Genomic DNA, 24,262 nt, shown 5'->3' on the forward strand with positions numbered 1-24,262 from the left:
GATACTGGGACATCCTGTCATAGTATCATAATTAAATCATGAGGTCAGAAATGTCAAACATAAGCATAAACACAAGGGCAGTGCTAGGCCAAGCTTCGAGGAGTGTAAAAACCGATGTAGACCCTGACATATCCTTCTCTGGCCAGGTACAAATGCTGAACCTAGAAAACATTGGTCAGATCGTCATCACTCAGTCTGGTTCCTTTACACTGACTTTTTTTGCAAGCAAGGCCTAAAAAGTTCCCTTAACAGGACAACTGTGGGTTTGTACAGGTGTACAGCCAGCATAGCTCAAGATTTCCCTTGCCACAGGACTGCATTAAACCACTTTTTCTCCCCCAGCTCAGGTGTAGATCTGAGGCCACCCTCAGGCTCTGAATTAAAGTATGGTAAAATCTACACTATATACAAAAAACACAATGGGGAAAAAAGCTGAAACCACCTAAGATTCCAGTTCCTCTCTTGGTACACAGATGTATGTGAATTAAACAGGAAAGAGTCTCTCTAATAGTGCAGTACTACTACATTTTGTTTTAAATAGGGCCATTGCACAACACGTCAAGTTGACATGCAACATGACAGCTCTGTTTGATTACCATGAAACTTCAAGCGTGTGAATGGCAGACAACGGCTCACGAGTCACGAGTTTCCTATTTAGCCCATTCTCTTTTACATATCAGATAAGCAGTTTAGCAGAAAAAAGCAACAAAAATAGTCAAAAGCCCACGTGAACACAAGGAATTGGTCCCCACTATTTTTGGAATCCCAAAACACACTTCACAGTGAGGTATTGGGACGATCAGCCCTGGGACTGATGAACATAATCTCAGGGCTAACATCTAACAGGCTTCTTGAGCCCAAGGCAGACCTGAAAGCAGCCAAGTGCCAGGGACTAGAACAGAAGGAATATGGGAACTGCACCGTTACCCTCATAGCAATGGGTGGAAGTGACAGAAGGAACATGGTATAATTAAACACTCTGGAGCTCTAGCCACATAGCCCAGGGCTCCCTGCATCCCTGACCCTGTGCCATTACGCTGGCTCTCATTTGGAATAGCAATGGCAGCCCCATCCCCTTCCAGACTGGCAGGGGCAGCAGCAAAAGGCTTCTGGTATTAACAGCAGCTCTGCCAGGCCCTGTGCAGTTTACTTCTCCTGTTCTGCAAGGGGCTGATCCACATACAGTCTACGCTGTATGGGGCTGATCTACATACAGTCCCATTTAATGGAGGCAAATGTAGAATTTGCCATGGGATAAGCCAGGGTGTGAATTTATAGCATGTCGGGTACTCCACGGTAACTACCTGTTTGCACATTCTTATTATACGGTAAATGTAAGGTAGCTTACCCTGCTTTCACTGAGATAAAGGGGAGTCAGCTATAAAGCATATAGCCAGTTTCTCCAAAGGAACAAGGTATAGCAGTAAAAAGACCATTACACCAATACATATCTTCCACACTACAAGTTATCTTCTTTGATTCAACTGGTAGAAAAATGATTTTGTTAAACCAGGGCCACTGCCTAAATGTAAAAACTGAATGCAGGCGAGTCCAGAGCATTGCTGCTGGGCAGTTCTCACCTCCCTGCCCAGCTCTTTCACACAATCTGCAGTCTCAGGTAGACAGTACTGCGTCACTCATATTTGGGTCACACTTTCAAATCTTTCTTTGCAACCACACAGATTAGGGAGTTCCTTTTACTAAGAAAGAATAGAAGAGCTGAAGTTCTGACCATGGCACCTGCTTCAAGAGCCGCGGCCTGCAGAGCTGGTGCCTTAATCCAGCCCGTAGAAGGAACTGTTTTGGCCATCTTATCAGAAATCACTGAAGGTCCAGGGCTGTAGTTATGAGAAATATCCACACAGAATGAACCTCACGTGTGCTATGGTTTTGGGTTGTCTACACTCACTTCCATCCTATAGATCTCCATTTCTGCAGTCATTAGCTGCCTTAATTGGTGGGTGTTACTTTTAGGTGGTATCATGTTTTATTGTTGACTTCCAAAAAGAAACAAGGCAGATTTAACCGCACACTCTAGTCAGTAGGTATTGAATACTGCCAGGGATTACATTTGCCTTTTCTAACCCTGTCCTATGTTAGGTGAATGTGGTCAAGCTCCTAGGCCTTCAGGTGTTTAGGGCTCCATTTGCATTTTTGTTATGTTGCTATGGGGGCATAGTATTATTTATCCACGTCTGGAGGTGGAAGCGGGAAGGGGAGAAGGACCCTGCTTCTGTATCCTCTGCAGGGGTTGAGCAAAACTGCAATCCCTCCTAGCACCTCCTCGTCTTGCAGCACGGCCTAGCCCACTTCACACTAGGCAGCCAAATGGCCAGGCACCGAGGCTGGAGCATGCTGCATTACCCAAGCATGCCTGTGAGGTCCAGGGTAGGGTGCGGGGCGAGTTCCCCCAGGGCATGCAGCTCTGCCCCACCCCAATGCAGGACATGCCTGCCAGGCATAACTGATCCCATGCAGTGAAAAGTCAGTTTTATAATGAATTGGAAACACAGATTTGATATGGTAATAGACATACACTTCTGAGACTGTATCCGCCTGTGAAGAGCCTATTTACAGTCTCTGGGGAAAGTCTGAAGAGTGCTGCTGAGGAAGCATGCTAAAGATTGATGCATACTAACTATGAGGTCGGGAAGCAGAAGAGTGATGAAAGATACTGCCCATCCCCCAGCTGAGGCAGAATGCAAGCAGAACTGTCATGGGAGCTGGAGGGAGACAGAGGGGGAAGAGACAGCAGGAGAGAAAGCAAATGTGCGTATGGGGCCACAGGTGAGAATTTAGGCCTTTGGCCACTCAAAAAATGCAGGGTCCCATGCAGTAACTTACCTTGGGTGTAAGGCTGCTTCTCCATTTTTACTTCTAGGAGGGCATGGGAGAGAGAGGGTGAAATATGAATCAGGGTAGTGGTCCCCAAAAAAGGGGCGGGGGGGGGGCAGACCATGTTCTTCTGCAGGTTTACAGGTCCCCAATAGTTGATGAAGATACCCCATGAACAAGCAAGTAGGTCATAGCCATTTGATTTAAAGGCAGGAGAGACAGTATCATGAGAGGCAATGGATTCAGGGTGGGAGAGAGCAAGATGATCCATCTAGATTGCCTTTCTTTTTGTTTTGGATGGTGGGAGTGAGATGGCAGAACAACCTGGGCTCTAGCACTTCACTCTCTTAGCCCCCCCATAAAAACAATCAGTTCGTGCAGCTCTCTCAGTGAGCCCATGGAAGGAGAGGAAGGGCAGGAGCTCCGAGGCCCAGGTCTGCTGGACTGTGTGGGATGGATGCAGCAGTTGAGTCAATGGGAAACCTGGAATCTGCGGATGAAAGGGGAGATGGGAGGTGCAGGTCGAGGCCTCCATTTGAAGGAAAAGAGGCTCTGAGTGGGGAGCTTGAGGAAGGAAATCAAGATGTCCAAGTGTGGCGAGGTAGGTGGGTCTGGTAGAACCTGGCCCATAGACTCTGGCTAGCTGCAGCTGAGATGGGGAGCCAGAGGAGAGGAAGGCTGGTCCAAGAGTCAAGGTGTTAGCCACCCAGGTCCAATTCCTTGCTTAGTCACAGAAGCTCTCTGTGATTTGGGCAAGTTACTTAGTCTCTTTGGACCTTACTTTACTCTCTATACAATGGGGAAGCCCTTCTGTGCTCCCAGATCACAGCTGAAGTCCTGGCCATTAGTTGAATCCTCTCCGGTCTAGCCCAATCTGAGCATGTGGGACAAGAATGGGGAAGCAAAACTCCTTTGTGTCTTTTCCCCTTTCCAAGGGGCCATAGCCAGCAGGCCACTGCCAATGCCTAAGGTTCCCAAACCTTCCAAACCAAATGGATCACTGCCAACTTCCAAGTTGCTTGCAGACCATCATGCCCACTTCTCATTGAACTTCAATTAAAAACATTATAAAAGTGTGCAGGACCGACTACAATCCACTGACCATTTCTTATGGCCTTTTAGACTATTAGAGGTCTGCAGACTCCCTTCCCCCTCATTTGGGGCTCTACATCAATGCCACACAGGTCCCACATTTACTTTTCAGAAGGAGAATTCAGAGAGATTCCCCTGTGGCCACATAATACCAGTGAGTCCACACTTTTCCTCTGCACAAGGAGAATGTATTCACTTCATTAAAAACATAAACAGATTTGGCATTGGCCAACTCTGTCCCAGCCATTAGACAGCTCAGAGCAGGGGGCAAAGGGAGTCTCAGCTGCTCAACTGTGTGCCAACCAAAGGAGAGCTGGTCTGTACTCTCCAGGTTTGTAAAACTGAAGTCCTCTTAGATGTAGCAGAATTTCCCCAAGGTAAATACAGGTATCAAAATACATATTTAAAGAAAAAGAAATTAAAGTGATACCTTAGAGATGGAGACGGAAATGAAAAGACTGGACAAACAGGAAGAACTAGGACCTCCAAGTATTACTGCTACATTCATGTTAAACACAAACAACAACAGGCGTGTTTGCCATGGTGTCCCCTGAGATCGTCCAAAAGAAGAGATCATGGGGAATTCATCAGAGCCACACAAAACCATGTGCTGCCAACATCCATCCAGTGAGGAGACCCTTCTGGGATTTGCCAGGACCACTTGTACCACGGGCTGCATACTTGTGCATGCAACTAAAAGAGACCATGATGGTTCCCTTTGGCTCCCCCGCATTAGATGTGATCACATACCAGGAAAAAAAAAAGATTTCCTGAGACTTTTACCATTCTGCACCATTTTACAATTGCTAGGAAAGGTCACCGATATTCCTTCCTCTGTTCATTTGCCCAAGTGGCCTTTCAGTGGTCAGTGACTGGGCACAGATGCATAGTCCTGCAGAGTCCACAGAGACTCTGATTTTGGGGTGTACGAAAAGGTGTGGCTTAGACTAAGGGACTCCATAAGGATGCGTGCGGGCTCTACCTCTGCAGGTCTGTCGGCATAGCATGGCTATCACTGCAGCTGAGTCTGCACTGAGCATGTGCTGCTGCTTCCGCTGCTTTATCAGGAAAAAAAGGATAATCATGGCTAACAGAAGATGCCTGGAGTAGCTGGTGGGAAATGGAGCCCCACTGCTGGGGCAGGGCAAGAAGGACTGGATTCTTTTTCATTTGAGGGATTTATTTGTGTATTTAAACAGACCCAAGGAAATCTCCCCTAAGAAGACAAGCCCCTGGGCATCCACTGCAGACAATTACAGCTGCTTTCTCTCCAGTGCTGCTCTGTTTTTGTTGGGGATAAAAGGGAAAACAAAGGAGAAAGAGGAAAGGAAAGAGACTTTATTCTTTCATTTATACAGTCTGCCTGTTTCTTTCTCTTCCTTTTGCAGCCTGATCTCTCTACTCCTATGATATGTGCAAAACCTAACAGACAGCCACTCCCTACACAGTGAGGGGCGAGGCTCAGCCTTGCTCTGTCATCTGCCTACATTTCCCTATTCTCTGCTCTCCTTCTGCTACAGCACTGCTGTCCCTTGACACCTGTCCTCTTTGAAATCAATTCGATGCTTGATCTGAGCCAAAAGGGAGAGCAGAGATTAAAGCTGCCTCTCTGCAGCCCACCTGTCTTCATGGCTCTGTGATTCCTTTGACAGTAAAAAGCAATGTCTTCTGGAAGGTGCAATACACCACACAGGCTTGGTGGGTGGGGAGGAAGAGAAAGCACCATATGGAAAAGGCTCCTGGTGCTTATGCATGTCACATCCACCACCTCATTTGTGTCAAGTGCAATGTAACCTTGGTATAGATGATTGCTGAATCTGAGCTCCCCCCACTTTGCAAATCAGACCAGAGCCCATTTTGTAGGAAGGAAAGTAAAATGGATGGGTGGGACCTTCAGAATATATCCAGCACACACACGTTGAAATAAGGGAGTTTACAGACACACACGCATGCATGCCACAGATTTTCCATGGTAAGGAGAAACATTTTTATTAATGGTTCATCGCAGTTCCCTAATTGCATGTAAAACTTGCTTTGAAACAACAGCTTCCTCCTTCCCCTTGCCAGCCCCATATCTCTTTTCCTTTTCGTCCACTGCCCTTGCTGGGCTTTCAAAAAGAGAAAAGAATAGAAAATTGCACCATGGTTGCCAAGAGAGAAGGCAGTGAATGCAGCAAGAAAGGCTACTCTTTCTTTCAACTGCCTCACTGAGTGGGAGGGGGTCCAGAGGAGAACACACCTTTCCTTTCCCTCCTCCATTCTTATTCAGACCCAAATCCCAACCCTTTCCGACTCAGACTTTCTTTAATGCAGCATAAGGAGCAACTGAGCTATTTCAAAGGGGTGGGGTGGGGTTATTTTTTTAAAGACTCTCCGTGAGCATCTATTGTTCAGACATAAGTCCGCAGAAGCTTTTTTTTCCCCCCCTCACTAAGCCCCCAGTTCCATGTATCTGAATCCCTCCCTCCTCCTCGCCTCCCCGGTAAGATGCTGCAAGACCCATCCTTAGGAACACTTCCACAGAAAGGGCACAGCAGGCTCACCGCAGCCTGACACACTGCGGGCAAATCTGATCCCCAAAGCCCGGTCCTGCCCAATCTGGGAGACCAAGATGCAGTCGTACTGTTATTCCCATTATTACTGCAGAAAGAAGGAAGGGCTTTCCTTGCAGCACTGGATTTCACTCGACACCAGAGGACCGCACCTTCCAATGAAGCAGTGTATTCTGATGGATGCCAGGCTCTGAAAAATGCACGCAACCCCCCCAGCTGGATTCTTTTCACAGCATCTTTATCAATTTCTTGCTCATCTCTCTTTCTCTTCTAGCATATTTAACTACAGCTGCTTTTTACCAATGCCAAAATATAATTCCCAGCTCCACCCCCCACCTCAGCATCCAAAAATGAACAGAGGATTTGTCTTTTCCTATAGGGTGCGACAAAAAAATAATTCAGAAGCAGCATCTTGGTCCTTATTTAAACAGGTACATTTAACAGCTATGGCTGTAGGTAAAAAGAAAAATGATCATGCATCAAAAGAAAAGCAAAAAAGACAATGCTGTGGTCCGCCTTTTAGCAACTCCCCCTAGCACGCAGGCAAAACCCAGGCTGGAAACAATGATAAATAATACCAGTGTTCATTTTAGAAAGGATGATTAAAAAATAAAAATGATGTTGGTCCTACCTGACACAGTACTGGCCATGGTGATGAGGTGGGGAGCAGAGAGGATGCTGTCGGAGAGATGCACAGGGAGGGAGGAGTGAAAGGATGCTGCTTTCTGCTGAGGTGCTGCAATGCTGTGGAAGAGAGGAAGAACTGACTCAGCTGGAGGGGGCTGCAGCCATCGGAAGGGAGGAGAGAGAAAGAGAGCGAGGGAGAGGAAGAGAGGAAAAGAGAAGGGGAATGAAAGAAAGAAGGAGTCGCTGCTTGTGAATCTTAATGAGTGGATCGGGGCTTTTTTTGCTGAGCAGCTTTGATGTCAGAGTCCTGCCAGAGTCAGAGTCTGACCACTGTAAATACAGAGAGAAGCACCGCAGGGGGAAGGGCAGGTGACACACCCAATCTCCAGCAAAAAGAGATTTTTCTCCCTCCCTCTCTCATCTGCGGGAGATGGACTAGCCCTGGCTTTTTTTTCTTTTTGGGTCAACTGAAAGCAAAAATGTGCAGATTCATTGAATATCTTTTTTTTCAAAGGAGAAGCCATTTCCAAGCCAATAAACACCTTAGGGGCTGTGTCTGGAGTCCCCGGTCAACTAGAAAAAAAAAAAAAGCCCCAAAACTCTGAAGCTACTTTCGACAGTGTGAAAGGGGAAGGAGCAATCTGAGGAAAATTGGGTATTTCTGGGCCTAACATCTTCCATTTAAAAGAACCCCTCTGAATTCAATAGGGTTAAACTATCGTAAAACTGATGTAAAAGGGAGAAGGGAATTTAGCCCTCTGGATCCAGCGGGGCTTTTTTATTTCCTTTGTGGGCCTTGGACTTTCTCATATTGTATTGTCTCTTGTTTGCTGCTTGGGGCTGACGCCCCAATGTCTTACGCAGGTTTCTGAATCTATTTCCCACCCACATTCAGGAACAAAACCCCCTCTCCTATTTCACACTCACAGCTGTAGGTGCCCTGGATTATTTCTCCAAAGATGGCAGTACAGACCCCAACCCTTTCTTTTATCACCTCACTGGCGATAGGCCGCTCACATTAGCCTCATACCTGAAGCCATTTGCCCCTTGACGCTGCATGTTGCTGTTAGCTGCACAGACCTTCTGCTGCAAACACCCCGAACCACCCAACCTGCTGCAATGCAGGCACTCCCAAGCCACTCCAACAGCTGCAAGGAACTACATACAGGGTGTCAAGCAGCTGCAGACATCCCTGCTCAACACCGGAGCCCCACAAAATACCTGCTTCTTACAGAAATGTAAAACCTTGAGTACATTTTCACCTCAATCTCTGTCTTTGTACTCAAACACTGAGCCTGTGTTAGGGTGGATGGCACCTTCAGTGGAGGACTTCCTCCCCCCTCTACGTTCCAGTCTAATTCAGGAATTCCCGAGACTCTGTATGTTTTACTGGAAAACCCTCAAAAGCTTGCCTCTCAGGCCAGCAGCCTGAAGTTCCTTGATTTACCCATGAAATCTCTCAGGATCCATTCTCCTCTCACAACATCCCAGAATTCCCCTGTGCTTTTGGCTCCCTTCATTTTGAGACGGACGGGAAAACTTGCAAGGTGGCTGCGTTTCGCTTTGTTGCTGTGTCTTAATTGCACGGAGTGCGGGAGGGGACAGGACATATCTATGCGTGTGGTCAAAGGCCGCGCGCAGTGGGGCTTCAATCTTGCCCATGACCTGTATGTGCTATGGTCATAAATAACAGGGCTATAACCAACTTGAGTCGTCTGCAATGTTTCGAGCAATTCTTCTTCTCTATTTTAAATTGAATTTCTTTTACAAGCTGCCTCTGATTTAGGTCAGGGAGAATTTGAAGGTCTCATACAACTTTTGTCATGAAAGAGATGAGGGAAATAGGTGTATATATTCTACTGCCGTGACTGGCTCCCATCTGCCTCCATGGCACGTGATGCCTAGCCAGGCAGATTCTAAGATTATGGGTATTTGAGTACAATCAGCAGAGAAGTCAGTTTTATGGAATGCATTTCCTTCAGACTTTCCTATTATGAATGTGCAGACATTTTTTATCACATTAAAGATTCCTGGATCTTTTCCTCCCTATGAAGTCTTCCTCTGATCATTCCTTAAAAGAGCTCATCACCATGCAGCGCATAAAGGGTGCAGATCACAAACAGCAGTTCTCTGATTCTCCTTTTAGTCTGCAAAGCACAGGGGAAGTTTCAGCAGAAATTTCCCTCTGAAATGCACCACACCATCTACGGACTGGAGTTGCAGCAATGCATGCTGAATCTCAAGAACAGAAGCCCATAATAACACGGTACTTCTATTAGGTTTGTTGGATAGGATACAGACAGTGCCAATTGTCTAGAACCTGAAGAAACAAGGTACAATGATAGAAAACATTTGGTCTGCAAGGGTGGAGAATATAGATTCTAGTAGGCGAAATACAGTTAAAATAAAATAAAATAAAAACACAGCTTAGAATAATACAAAGGATCCAATTTCACATCACAGGCTCAAGGAAACACAGAACTAAAAGTGGGTTAGTGTCATCCTCTACCAGGGGTATCAGACTGACAACAGCCATGAGGATCATGCGTTTAGATAGTGATTTCCTCCAGATAGATCCCAAAGGGATTTACAGATTTCATGATCTCGTTTGAGTTCACAGCACAAATACAAATCACTTTCCCCGTCACTGAAGGGTGGTCCCCTCTGCCAGTTGGGAGATGCAATAAGTGCTTAATTTGCAAACCGGAATTTACCCATGATATTGTGATTAACCATTTTAGCATCAAGAAGGTGCACATCTGGAAGCAGCAGAAGGGTGGACATGGGCCCACTCTTGCCACAGCTTTAGGCAAGTATTCCTGGAAAGCAGCCTCCTCCATCCAAAAGGATTTCATAGACATTAGGGCTGGAAGGGACCTCAGAAGACCATCGAGTCCAGCCCGAATAGTGCAGTATGTTTGTACCGCAGAGCCTGAGGAGCTCACAAATCACAATCCCTTCCCAAATTCCTCATGTGACAGCATCTCACTAGCTTCATTTGGCCTTTGTCACTAAAGCTGATATCAGAAAGGCTCTTTTGCATTTCCTTCTTAGTGAAGGTCTGTTTCTTTCTGTCTGATACGCAGCGCATGGGTGAATAGTGTTGGGGTATGATATCAACTAGTAGTGCTGCTAACAGTGCAGGTGCTGGTGGAATTTAGAGCAGCCCAGAGCATCAAAGATGAAGGGGACAGTTATAATACTGTCTCCTTTGCACCCCCCCACCAAGTGCACCATGCAGAACTTTGACTTCATGATGATCTCTCCCCTAAGGGATTTGTACATAGGAAGGGAATCGGGTGGTTGTGGATTACTTACTCATATCAACTCCTCCCAGAAGCTAATATGCTAACACACAAAAGAGTCTGGGTTATACTAATGCTCCCACCCTTGGTTTTTAACTACCCTTTCATCATCATCTTTTGGGGGGAAAAAAAGCATATGCACTACCTTTAGCCTATACTTTTTAAAAGCTGCTCTTAGGGATGATCTGCAAATACTGATTTTGGAGAGACTTAGTTTGAGCTGTTATTTCTACAGAGGTCTCTCAGAATTTGTGTCCTGGAAATTCCTGACCCTCCCACCTGTTGAATGGGATGGAAGGAGACAGTCCATTTTGCCTGGCATGAAATCCAAAAGCCTGAAATTAATAAATAATATACGAGAGAGTTAGAAAAGAAATGTGATTGTCTAGCAAGAAAATCAGCTGAGCCCAGCCTGCAGGTACCTCTGCAGAATTTAGCAACTGAGACAGAGAAAAACTGGTGATGGCAACATCAGCACTAAATCAGGAAAATGTTTCCCTAAAGGCAAAAGAAATGTTCGGGTCATCCTTACTGATTTCTCTTTGGTGCTTGTCACGCGCACTTCAGACAGAAAAGAAAATGAGGCCAAGTCATAAAAAGATCTGGATCAGGAAAATGAGAGACTATATCATATCAGTCAGATGAAGGTGTGAAGCAAACTCAGAATTTGGATCACTCTGGTCTCCCGGCTTCCTTCCTAGGGTGCCTCAATGCCAAGCCTCAAGGAAGAGACCACAGCTTGCAAGTAAACAGCCACCTTGTCCCATAGTCCTGTCTGCATAAATGCCAATGAATTTTATACTGCTTGCCCCAAATTGCCTTCTCTCTTCAAGTGTTAAAAATGTACCTTCTCATACAGAGATGGAAAACTACAATTTGTCAAGGTCCAGAATCAAGAAGGTAGAGGTCATGATCTTGGCTATCACACCTGGAGTCTGAAACAGTTAAGTGCAGCACTGCATGGTAGCCTGGGTTCATGACGGAGAGCTACGAGCTTTTACAGCCAACTTCTGGCTCCAGAACTGATTTGCCATGTGGCCTTGGGCAAATCACTTATCCCTTCTGCTTCAGTTTCTCCCATATGTAAAAAGGAAGAAACTCAGAGAACCTCAGAAGACTGTTTTAATTCAGATCTGAGTGTGGAATAGGAAAGGGTTTGGGTTTTTTGGCAGGTTCTTAACAGTCAGAAAGACAAGGGTCTGGACCATCTGGACCAAAGAGACTGAATAATTGTGTGGTCAAACAAAAGCTTAAGATGCTTACCATGGGAGGCATTCAGGAAGAAAGTGGCTGGCATCTTAATCCTCTTTTATACCTATAAAGAAAAACAATCTCTTTTACGTGATTGGTATTAGCTATACGGCTGGGAATGGGAATAGCTCACCTTGCAAGTCTGCTTCCCAAAGATATCAGCTGGCAAGATCCTCCAGTCACTCACTCATCTACCTCCCTTCAGATGTGAAGGTTACTTATTTCTAGTCTTTCTTTGAATCCTGGCTTTATTTTTTCCCTGCACCTATATTTTTATTTAAGTTGAAAAACTTGAACCTGAAAACTTCACCACACTTGTTTGAGGGGACAAGCCGGGACATTCAGTAGACAGCACTGGCCAGGCTGACTTGGGTTTTAATCTACTACTACCCTCAAGAGTAACACATGCAACACATCCCCAGTCTTACACTAAAGAGCTAAATCACAAGAACGAGACTCTAGAATGGAGAGCCAATGCCCAATGGTATTTCAGAGAAAATCTATATTCCCTACAGAGGCCGTATGTTGTGTTTCTATATGCACAATTACTAGTTATGTGACCCCCGCATGCGCAAGATTGCAGAGAATTTCTTTCATGGTTCGTTGCCTAACTTAAAGATGAACAATGACTACATAGGCTAATGCAGGGGCGAACAGTTATTTCTGGCAGAGGGGCGCTTACTGAGTTTTGGCAAGCCATCGAGTGCCGCATGACAGGCAGCCCGGGGCAGATAAATATTAATTTTCTACATTTTTTAGGGACCCTGTGAGCCAGGTAGAATGGCTTGGCGGGCCGCATTTTGCCCACCCCTGGGTTAATGGCAAAGAAATACTGGCACATTGTATGAATATCTCAAGTGACAGCTCCCAGGCTTTGTTTCCCATTTAAAGGTAATACAGTGAGTTATTAAGTTTAATCCCTGTGTGGGTGGAATAATTAAAATATTTTTAATAATACTTTAAAAGAAAAATATTTTAACCACGTTAAAACTACAACTGATTTGTCCATGTTACCATTTTAACACTGGCCAGTTACCATATCTGAGCCGACATGCAAAAAATACTCCCCATCCCCCAAGCTTTTTCCCTACCATCGACACAACCTTGCACCTTCATTGTAGCCTCTTTAAAACATCTTTCAAGAGGGTAGGTGCCATCTTCACATATTAGAAACCTGGTAAAAAATTTAACGAAAAGCTTGCCTAAATATGTCTGGAAGCCAGAGCTTGGAATAAATACCTGTACTTTTGGTTTCCTTTTCTCTAGAATAACCCCTTGAAAATGTTGTATCCCCACTGGTATGTTATCCATATATAAAGCAAGGAGCATTATTTTCTTTAACGTATCCACAGGGCCTTATGATGTTAATCATAAATGATTTTGTTTCTTATGGACAGCTCAGGAAATAGATCCCAAACTCTGATACAAGATACAACATCCATTATCTCCCAGACACACGTGTTGGCTTTAGACACACCCTATATATAGATGGATGTTGCGGGACCAACAAAAGCTAAACTACACAAGGAATGTCATGTGCCACCAGGCTCTGAAGACAGCAAAGACTTAAAAAATGTTAATTTAGGCAACCTCACAATACCCTTGTCAAGTAAGCGATGCTATCACTTTTAATACATGAAGAAACTGAGGCAGAGAAGGACAGATACTTGCTCAAGGGCAAAGAACTTGTGATGGTGCGGATAAAACGGGGGAACCAGCAAATGAAGCAAAGCATAAAGATCCACAGCATAAGCAAAAATCTGCCTCTCCTTTTTCTCTCCACCAGCACTGGCGAGGTATCACGCCTTTAAAAAGAAGTCTCATGTACACAAGCTAATAAAACATAGAGCTCTGGGTAACACTATACAATTCACAGACCATTTATTAATTGTTTGCCTAAATGCACGACTCTGGCTCTGTGACTCTGAGCAATAACCAGCAGTATCCAGTCTTTTAATCTCCCGCATTGCTCACGGCATGCTCCAGCTTCAGTAAGAGTCTACCAGTACATTTCACTTGCAAAGTACATCATCATGAGGAACAAATAATCTTTTGGACTTGCATTTTGGGGGTGGGGGTGGGAGGTGTTTATTGGTTGTGCTCCAAGATGTCCCTTGCAGTTTGGGAAAGAAAATGATGTGGCAATAGAGAGAGAGAGATGGCAACACTGGAGCTGCAGACATGGTCAAACAAGGTAAATGGTGCAGAGAAATAATCATACAGAAAGATAGACAGCATCTAGCCAATGCTGAGTCACATTGGACCCCGAACAACAGAGCATCTGCTGACTCATTTCTCTTGCTTGGGTTTGGGAACCTTCCAGCTTCCCCTCCTTTAGGACAGCAGTAAATGCTATTATGGTAATACAGATTGTAGCAAACAATATAATACAATTAAAGGCAATGTTCATTTAACTTGCTGCTCTACGGAAAGAGAACTGTGTGTTAGAGTGAGAGTGAGGGGACAAAGCACCCGGCCCACCCAGGGTTGAATGCAAACCTTTCCTCTCCATAACGAGCTTCCCCCGATGCCATACCCTGACAGCATCGACCCTGACCGCATCTCACTCTTTTCCCAGACTGGTCGGGGCTGAAATCTTATGTGCTTCCATTCACCATAAAAGACTGCATCTTCAAAAGCCTGAGCAAAATCAGCTGAGAAATGTTTGAATTATAACATGGAGAGACAGCAAGAACAGGTAGAAAAGGAAGTATATTTCCTTTCATTCCAAACCCTCAAAAGACTAGACTTTTGAATTTGATATGCTTTGCAGTAGTCATTACATCTTAAAGATTGAAGACATCTTAGGGGATACTTAAATATTAAGGTGTTAAGATTAAGGTATACTTAAATGTTTTTAACATACAGAGACTTTGATAGTATAGAGGAGCTGGGAAACTGGAGTTCATAAACCCAGTTCTAAGTGGCTTTAACATATGTAATCCTGTAGCATAATAGCTGCCATTCAAACAATTTACAAGCCAGATCACATTAGCTCCAGGAAATCACAAACGTGCATCTGTGAGGTTTCAGTAACGTTAGATCAGATCCCAGTGATCGTCTACAGAATAGCTGCAGCGTATAGCAAGGCTATCAGCAGTGACATGCTTGTTTACAGGGAGCTACGCTGGGTGACACCTGGTTTTCCTTCAGTCTCCAGCGTCTATGCACCTGTGAGATACACTGCCATCACCATCTGAGAGTGTAGGTAAGCCACACCCCTCTTTTATTCCACATGTTATAGGTTGCTCAGACTTCCCCGCCCAGTACATCGTCCACAATGAGCTGGGAAGCGATGGGAGCACCGACATCTGGGAACAGCCTCTGGTTCGAAGGAGCGAGATTGCACCGCAGCAATTCCCAGAGGCGGGCAGCGACCCTGATACACCGGCGTAAACCTGAAGGCTGAAAGCCGTGTGCTGAAGGGAAGCGGGGAACAAAGGCAGTCGCACCCCCAGGAACAAAGGACACCCCGTTCTTGCTGCAGACGCTACAAAGCTCAGTGTAATGAAGCACAGGCACGTGTACCTCGGATGCGCACAGCTTTTCACCAACGTCCTCGCTGCTTCGCACTCCTCCTACACGCAACATCGCTGAAAGGCAGCTCCCGGCAGCCACGAGGGCAGCCGGCCTTCCCGTGTGTCGGAGAGAAACGAACGGCCGAGGGCGTTGCGCGGGGTGGGTGGAGGACGTTGAAGAGCGGCGCGGCGCGGCGCGGCGCACCATCCTCCCGTGCGACACCGCACAGACTTCTCCCGGTGAAAAGCACCTAGGAGCTCTAGGACTACGCGAGGGGCCTCGGCTTGTGTCCCAGGCGGCCCTCGGACTCGGCACACGCCTGGTTCCCGAACGCCGCCGCCGCCGCGTCTTCAGTCGAAACGGCCTCGCTCAGCACCGGGTTTCCCGCCGGCGCCGCGTCGGGTCGGGCGCCACGAAGTCGAAACCGAGGTGGGGCACTCGAAACGGGTGGCAGTTTCGAGACGTTGTGGAGCGCCGCCCGTCGTCAGGCGAACGCCGGGAAGTCGAGGCGGGCCTCGGGCTTACACGCAACGGGGTCCTGACAACACTGTCGCTCGAAACCGGTTGTCCCGCAGGAAACGGGGGTATGAATGGGGATCGGCTCCTGAACCCAGGCCCCATACCTGACTTTCTCCAAAAATCACCCAGAATTTTGTACTCGATGGACGACAGCGACATGACACGAATGTCTTTATGTTGTAAATAGCCATCGTTTGGATGTGGAAGGCCTTTTGGAGGTGACCTGGCTGCAGGGTTTTCGGGAGTCTCGTCTGCTTTCCCAAAGAGGGCGTCCGAGACAGCTGTGCTGCAGCGAGCAGGAGGAGGAGGAGGTAGGACTCGAACTCGCGCCCCTCCGCTCCCATGGCAACCCGCGCCCCCACCTCCACCGGCCCGCGAGACCGGGGCCGGAAGTGACGCGCGGCACATCCGGGCCACGTGAGCAAGCGCGGGGATTGCGAACGCCGCGGGGGTGAGGGCTCGGGGCTGCTGTTGCCATGACAACCCCGGCCGGCCTGCGCCCCACCCGCCCTGGCAGCAGGCGGGGCGAGGAGAGGCGGGGGCTCCTGGGGGGCAGGGGGGTGAAAGGGCACCGGGGCACCATTGCACGTGACAGGGCAACGAGCTCGCTGTAACCGGTTTTACTCCGCGGCCGGGCGCGTGCACGGGGATGGCGTGCGCTGAGCGGGTTCCCAATTGCAGGCCCGCCGCTCCGAGCATGCCGAAGATCGTGCTGAATGGCGTCACGGTGGACTTCCCGTTCCAGCCGTACGCGTGCCAGGAGGCGTACATGGCCCGGGTGCTCGAGTGCCTGCAGAAGGTGAGTGCGGGGAGGCATTCGGGCGCTGTCGTGGGAAGGCTGTGTATCCCCGCTTCTCCCCGTCTGGAGGCGGCGCACGGGCAGAGCCGCTTCGCCGAGGCGCGCCGTGTTGTCACGGGGTGATGCGAGGCACGATGGGTTCTGGGAATAACCCAGCCCCAAGGCGAGGCTGGTCGTGTCAGGCGCCCAGGTTGTAGCCCTTTTAGTCTAGAGGCAAAAGGAATCGGACCTGGTGGTCGAGGTGATCTCTGTTTTTAGACCCACTCGATTTTTGCAGAAAAAAATTCTTTCATTGCAAGCTTTTTGTGCGTTTTTTTTTTTTTTTAAATCACTTTGGTTGGTTTAACCTAATCCACGTAAAAACGAGCCAGCGTTTCATACGTGATAGTCTTCACCAGCCACGGAAGACCGATCCGTTGCGGGGGACAGAGAGGAATAGGAGATGCTCTGTTTGCCAGGGCACTCCTTGGGCTAACTACAAATAACGGCCGCAAACTGACGGAGAGCAGGTTCGGGTTGGACATCAGGAAGAACTTCTTCATGGCAAGGATTGCCAGAATCTGGAACGGGCTCCAAGGGAGGTGGTCTCTCCCCTGCCTTGGGGTCTTTAAGAGGAGGCTGGACAAGCACCTGGCTGGGTCGTCTGACCCGGCGCTCTTTCCTGCCTTGGGCAGGGGTCGCACTCCATGATCCAGTCGGTCCCTTCCGACCCCGGTATCGATGAGTCATTGAATCTGTTTCTGCGAATAGAACATCTGAAGCCTTCTTCTAGCACGAGCAGCTTTGCACCTGATCTGCTCAAGTGGGACTAAACAGTTAAATGCCTCTATTAAAAGAGTAGCTGTTTTCCTGGTGACCCACTGCAGAAGTTTAATTCTTGCGTTGATTATAAATGGCAGTCTATGGGAGCAGCAGTGAAATGTACTGAGGAGGTGTTCTGATTTCGGAGCAATCCCGTCTGCAAGTTGTTAAAGGAACCTGTCACAGTGTAAAACTACTGGTAAAAGTTACAAAGCTTTTTCCCTTTCCTGTTCTATATATGCCGTTTCACACTCCACCAGACGTGACTTTTCATGATTCATATTTTAAGTGTGCAGCTAAAAAATTAATGCCAGAAATGTTAAAGCGTTAGATTCATTGGCAGAAAGTTAAGTAGTGTGATCTTTTTTCCCCTCTTTGCCTCGCTCCTAAACTTGGGAAAAGGAAAGAAAACCAAGTCGTCCTTATGTTCAGGCAATCTGTCGTTTGGGGTTTTTTTTTTAAATTGTGCCTATTGCTGTTTTCTCTACTTGGCAGCTCCCTAAGACAGTCAGTCGTATTGAAAGGATGTCAAATAAGGAAACACTTTTCACAATGCAGGTTATTCTTTGTCTGGAGCGTGTATGGCAGTATCTCCGAGATGCTTGTTCGTGGGTAGGACAGAACAAAGAGCTGAGCTCTGCTGTGGAAGCATTAGCAAAGTTTGATCTCTCTGACAGCCCGGCATGCGATCGCACCCCAGCTGCTGAGCTGGTTGGTTGCTTACTTGTGCAGTTGGCCCCTGTTATGAGAAATATAAAAACCAATGTCATTTGAACCCAGGATGTAAAATGCCGTCTCTTAATATTATGTTTGGACATAAGCTGCCCTGACCAACGTGAACCCAAGTATAACTCTTCTCAACCCAAGTAGAATGCAGTGTGAGACCATTTTAAAGCTGTAATATCTAACGCATGCTGCCCTGAGATGTTTAAAACTGGGACCACTGAGACAGGTTCACCTCCATTTTAAACTGTGTGGTTGTATTCTGCAATGTGGAATATGTGTTCTTGCTTAAGAAATTGGTAGCCATCAGTAATCATTTTCAGTTTTGGCCTATCACACAAATTGATCACGTTTTCATTTATTCAAATCTGAATTTTGATTGAGGCTGCTTCTTCTAAATAAATGATAAAATAGACCATGGCTCTGGAATTAGAACTGAGTTCTACTGACTTGCGCTGTGAGTTCTGCAGGTACCACTTCACATGGTAGTTTTGCGGGGGGGGTGTACACACACACACACACATATATATATATGTGTGTGTGTGTATATATGTGTATATATATGTGTGTGTGTGTATATATGTGTATATATATGTGTGTGTGTGTATATATGTGTATACACACACACACATATATACACATATACTACTTTTACTATTACATACTTTGCTATATATATATATATATATATATATATATATATATATATATATATGTGCTTTCGAAGGTGTATAAGTATCTGTTTCTAGAGTGTGGTGTAAGAGACTACGATAACTTTGAACACAGCTATGAATAGTATAGTGAAGCAAATGCTCTTTTTCTAGGAAAATGCTATGCTGTCAAGTAATCAGTGAATCCTTGAGTTACTCTGAGCTTCTCTCACTGTTTTCCTTATCCATAAAGAAGGTGAACGGCATTTTGGAGAGCCCCACAGGTACAGGGAAGACATTGTGTCTCCTGTGCTCTACACTAGCTTGGCGGGAGCATTTTAAGGATACTATCTCGGCACGGAAAATTGCACAGCGCATGAATGGAGTGGAGCTCTTTCCTGACAGACCCATGGCGTCCTGGGGCAGTGCTGCCACAGATGCTGATATCCCAGGTAAATGCTCCAAATGTGGGCCATGATTTTTTTTATGCTGTTTGGCTTTAGGAAGGGACGTCAGTGGTTGCTTAGTATGTCTTCCATTTTCAGTTCTTGCCAGGTACTTATTACTGCCACAACGACATAGTTTAGCAGCTGAAACATTATTTCTCACTCTCTTCATGTAACTTTTTACTTTGCTCAGGGCATTCAGATATCCACTTAATTCATAATTTGGTTGTGAACAGTCAGATTGTAAAATTGCTTGATGCCTCCATTGGTTGAGCTGTTACCATAGCACCAGCTGGGAAAGGAGAGTAATAATATCTTTAGTTTGTCCTTCTGTTTAGTGCTAATGATGTTTTTCTCTGCTTTTTTTTCTCCATTTGGCAGCTTATTACACCGATGTCCCTAAAATAATTTATGCCTCCAGAACCCATTCGCAGCTTGCACAGGTCATTAGTGAATTAAAGAATACAGTCTACAGGTAAATATAACTCAGCTAGAGTGAAGGGATAGATACCCAATCATGTGAGGGATTATTTGAATTGAGGTGGACAAATATGTATCTAATGATGCTGAAGTTCCACTCTCCTAATGGATATGGATAGAAATGAGACTTCTCTGACTCCCTGCCCATTCTCCCTCTAGTCTGCAGTGCTCATTTCTTTTCCTTTCCACACTCCTTTGCCAGAATTTCCCAGGCTTGGTCCACAGCCATCGTTTTATTTGGTTCACTTTTCTTCCAAAGTTGTCTTAGAACATTTGTTTTCTGTAGACCCTGCAAACTTAATTGGTTTGAAGCAAAATGTTTCATTTGTTTTGTGTAGTCTTTGTTCAGATTTCTCAGTGTTGTGGTTGCATGCCTGCCTGGGTTTGTTTCATGAAACTCCATGGTTATGGGGCTTTTCTTTTACATTTCAAGAAGAGATCTAAAAGCTGTTGCAGAACAGAACAGTTTAGAGCAAAGCTGGTATGGACAGCTCCATCTGTGTCACACCAAGGTCGTCTTAGTTCTCTGCAGCAAACAGAGCGTTTAGCAATTTAATCAGTCAGATTTACATTGGGTGCTTATCTTGCTGGGATCCTTTGACCCCAGCTGACTTGGGCATGAATCTATGAATCTATGGGCAGGGGGCTGGACCTGATGATCTTATGAGGTCCCTTCCAGCCCTAATGTCTATGAAATCTATGGACAGAGTTTGATTGCTTGCTTTTAGTAAGAACTGCTAGAGTAAGTTAGCCCTAGTCTTACTGTCTCTGAAATAGGTTTCAGTAGGGAGGGTTTTCTAGGTCCATGATGTGTAGTGGGGGCTTGCTGTGTAATCTTGGCAGGGTCCAGATTTTGTAGGGACAGTTTTTGTTGCTTCCTAATCTCATCAAAATGACTTAAATTCTCAAACGTTATGGTGGTGATTGTTGTTACGGTCACTTTTACTATTACATTCTCAGTGAGATACCTAGAAGTGGAAGCCTTGACCTTCTCGAAGTTCTGGTACCGCTCTTTCTTTTCTGTGCCCCTGTGGCTCAGCCAGTGCTTCATGTTTGCGATGCTTGACATAGTAGTAACTTCTGCCTACAAAAGCCTTTTTTTCCTCCCTCTTCTATTTTTATGTGTGTATTCTGTTTGAACAGGCCAAAGGTATGTGTGTTGGGCTCCAGAGAGCAGCTTTGCATCAACCCTGAAGTTAAGAAGCTGGAGAGTAATCACATGCAGGTAAGAAGGCATGCACAGCCCATAAATACTTCAGAGAAACCCAGCGCTTCCTGTGTTGAAGTGGGACATTTACCCTGTGCCTCCCTCTGACCAGACACCAAAATGGACGTTATCTTGCAGATCTACATGTGCCGAATGAAGGTGATGTCCCGCTCTTGCCATTTTTACAACAATGTGGAAGGTAGGTTTGGCTGTGGAGATGGTGCTCTGGCTTTTGGAGAGGGAACTGATGGGGGGTAGATGGAGCCATTAACAGGGAATGGCAGAATCCACTGGCCTGTGTACAAATGCACATGCATTTTACTGTTAATGGGTTTGTTAGCTCACGGAGTGGACAAAGAGGTAGTGAATTGTTAGCCCTTGAATGAAGTTTTTCTAGGCTGTTCAAAGAATGGAGCATGGACAGGCAAGCTTCCATCTTCCTTGGAGGGTGAACCCATTTGCATTGCGAAGACACCAGCTGGTAAAATTCAGGGGATAAAACCTCAGATATGAAACTGGAGATGTAGGTTCTGATTTAACAAGGAAAATATTTTATAATACACTTGCAGATATTTGGCAATCCAGATTTTCAGATTAGTGCGCATGAATTGGGACAAACAATTGAGTGATTGTAAGTGAAATCACAGTAAAAGTGGCCACGGCCAGGTAATGTCCATTGCACCACCAGTGCCTGCATGGTTCCATAACTACACACAGTACCTTGGCTAATGCAAGTGTTGCTGTTGTGCACTCATCGCTCACTTTTATTCACAGGGTTTAAAGCTTGTGCTTGAGGCAGGAAGCAAATCAGTTATTTCTAGAACATGTGAAACAGACATGTTTTAAATCAAAATGCAAGGTTTTTTTGCAGCAGATGCCTTACGGGGTATTGAGAGCCTCAAATATCCATCAGCAATTTCCTGGTAGGACTGTGGGTTAAGACAATGATTTTTGAAAGCATAGAAAATGGTGTGTTGTCATCTAAAGAGAAAAAAGGGTCCTTTGGGTTAATTATGTTTCAGCTTCTATGATGGGCTTCTAGCCAAGTTTAAAGTTGTAAGCCAGCGTATTATTCTAGCAGCTGATTACTGGATGGAAAATAGAATTTGCCGTCATGAATTTGGAATGCCTTTGTATTGACTGGAAAAAAAAAACCCCTTAAAAATCTATCTTCTCACTGAGCCTGGAAAGGTTGGCTGTCGGGTCCAGTGTGGGAAAGTAGAAGTATTGCTGTGTGAATACCAGAATGGAAGGAAATTCTGTTTCGGGTAGCATGCTAGCAGTAGATAACATTCACTAGAAGTGATTCAGTCTGAAAAGGAGAGCACGTCTCAGATGGAGGCTAAAGTGACTGACTGGAGCATGAAACGATCAGTCAGAACACGTATGCTGTCTAGGTCTTATTCCTGACATACCCTGTGAATGGTTTGCTTTGGTTTGGGTTCAACCAGCACGCTGCTGAAGTGGTGGATCCTTTAGCTGCCAGAAAGGCGTTCCGCGACAGAAGGGTAGATTTAATCTGTCTGGGCACAGACTCGTCCTGTCAGACATGGATTGCTTGGGTGTTTATTCCTTTCTCCCCGTTGTACTTCTAGTTAAAGGTAAGAAATGAAGTGGTCTCGTGAGTGCTGGTAAGCTGTCTGTTCTCCGCTTGAGGCTTCTCTTTCTCATTCAGAGAAACTGGTAGTTTAGTGTTAAATCTCTGCGACCTGGAATCCAGCTGAGATGAGAACAGACCTGTCCCAGCTATATTTGTAGTATAACCTTCCTCTCAGCTCACAGTTTCGTAAGTTTTGCTAATTTACCTCCAGCATTCTGCGTCTGTATTTTACTAGCCATGTTCAACACCGGGAAGCAGGCAGTGGCAGAAGTGAGCATGTATAAGTCATCCTTTTATAGAGAGCTTGCACTTGATTTTAAATGCAGACTTGCAGTTCTACCAATGCAACCCAGCCCTTATGGTGTCTGTTCTGTGGCACTGGGCTCCAGCCTTTCCCTCCCTGATCAACTCGTAGTTGCTGCAGAATTGCTGAACATGCTCTACCTCTCCAGTGCCCGCCATCTCTGTGAGCTTCCTTCTCTCTTGCCCCGGGGTATATCGGTACCAAAAGGCGTGTAACGAGCAGAAGACCTGGTTTGCTACTATAATTCGTGTTCATTTCCAGTAGATGTGGTTTGGAGTGCTGCATTTTTACCCTTGTTTTCAGGTCTACAATTTTCAGTGCCAGACTTTTCCATACATACACTGTGCCTGTGTCTGACTCTTCATAGTGATGATGCTCATCACAAAAGAAAGAGAATCCTTGTACATGATGTAAATGCAAGAGGTATAGGGATATTTATATTTGAACCCCATTGACAGTTTATAGACTAGCTTTCGGCAAAAGACAAGTGCAGCTGCCGAATCTACAGTACTTCAATGCAGCCTTTTAATCTGTTCTGAAAATCTTGGGTCCACTTTAAGGCAGGTGGAACAATAAATATTTAGGAAATAAATATGATAGTTATTTGGACTTCCTAATAAAACTGGAGATCGAGTTGCTTATCTGAAGTCCTTGCCAATTTGATGTGTGGTATGGATGGGGAGGAAGCATTGTCTTGACGGCATTGTGTATCTACAAGCCAAGGGCTGTTCCTACCTATGCCATGGACATATACTTCCCTTATATAATTCCACTATGTAATTTCCTTATAGCTCAGTTTCATAGGGTCATAAGAAAGTAGGGACCTCATGAGGTCCTCTAGTCCAGCCCACTTCTTAAGGTTGCATTGTCCCTGACTTAAAGCATCCTCCTTTGTAAAATAGGTAAGCAACCTGTTTCACATGAGCAGTGAGTTACTGATTATAAAGCATATTGAGATTTTTGGAGCAAAGGTATTCCATAGGTAAAACTCAGTTTTAATTGTTTTGGAATAGCTAGTCCTGTGCGTATACAGTGGTATTGTGGCTAAATAAGTGCTCTCAACAGGAAATACATGCAATTCTCCCTGTGGGCTGAAAAAAATCAAACAGCAGCAAATGAAGGCCTGGCTCCTCTATGAAAAATGAATACCTGACTTGGCATTGTGAGTGCTGTTAGGGAAAATGGGCTTTTCTAGTGGCTTGCTTGACAGGCTTCTGTTGCTGCTGTTCAGATGATGATAGAGGAGAAGCAGGTTGTTTGGGGAATAATAGAGTTACAGAAATAAGATTATCCATCCCAGCCATTAAATGGGATAATGCTTTGCCCGAGTGCTGCAGAACTTTGGCTCTCAATTCTGCTTCCAGCATTTTGGCTGTCATTTCAACCACCCACGGGTCAGAGCATCTGCCAGAAACCAGCACCGTTTGTCGGGCAGTTCTGACAGCAGGGACCCTGCCTTTCATGATGTAGGCCCTCCCCAGGAGGTCACTGCACGGCATAGAGGTTCCCATCTCCTGGCAAAATATTATACCAGTGAACTTATTTCTTTTGA

At 45.8% G+C, this 24,262-nt stretch overlaps 1 protein-coding gene across 4 annotated transcripts in view; it reads right to left on the bottom strand.

Annotated features, from left to right (window-relative positions):
• The window catches only part of STMN3 (stathmin 3), a 110,435-nt gene that overhangs the window by 18,749 nt on the left and 67,424 nt on the right, over window positions 1–24,262 (bottom strand). The window contains exons 2-4 of one of the 4 annotated variants that reach the window (XM_059713167.1): window positions 11,675–11,726; window positions 7,111–7,223; window positions 2,845–2,877 (exon numbers count right to left, since the gene is read on the bottom strand). In XM_059713167.1, coding sequence (XP_059569150.1) covers window positions 2,845–2,877; window positions 7,111–7,129 — 52 coding nt within the window. In that variant the 5' untranslated portion in view covers window positions 7,130–7,223; window positions 11,675–11,726. Of the gene's footprint in view, window positions 1–2,844; window positions 2,878–7,110; window positions 7,224–11,674; window positions 11,727–13,526; window positions 18,040–24,262 lie in introns of those variants that run through there. The other 3 variants (XM_059713166.1, XM_019495206.2, XM_059713165.1) reach the window with 3 other exon arrangements.

The sequence above is a fragment of the Alligator mississippiensis genome, chromosome 9 (assembly GCF_030867095.1).
Source record: "Alligator mississippiensis isolate rAllMis1 chromosome 9, rAllMis1, whole genome shotgun sequence".
Taxonomy (NCBI): domain Eukaryota; kingdom Metazoa; phylum Chordata; order Crocodylia; family Alligatoridae; genus Alligator; species Alligator mississippiensis.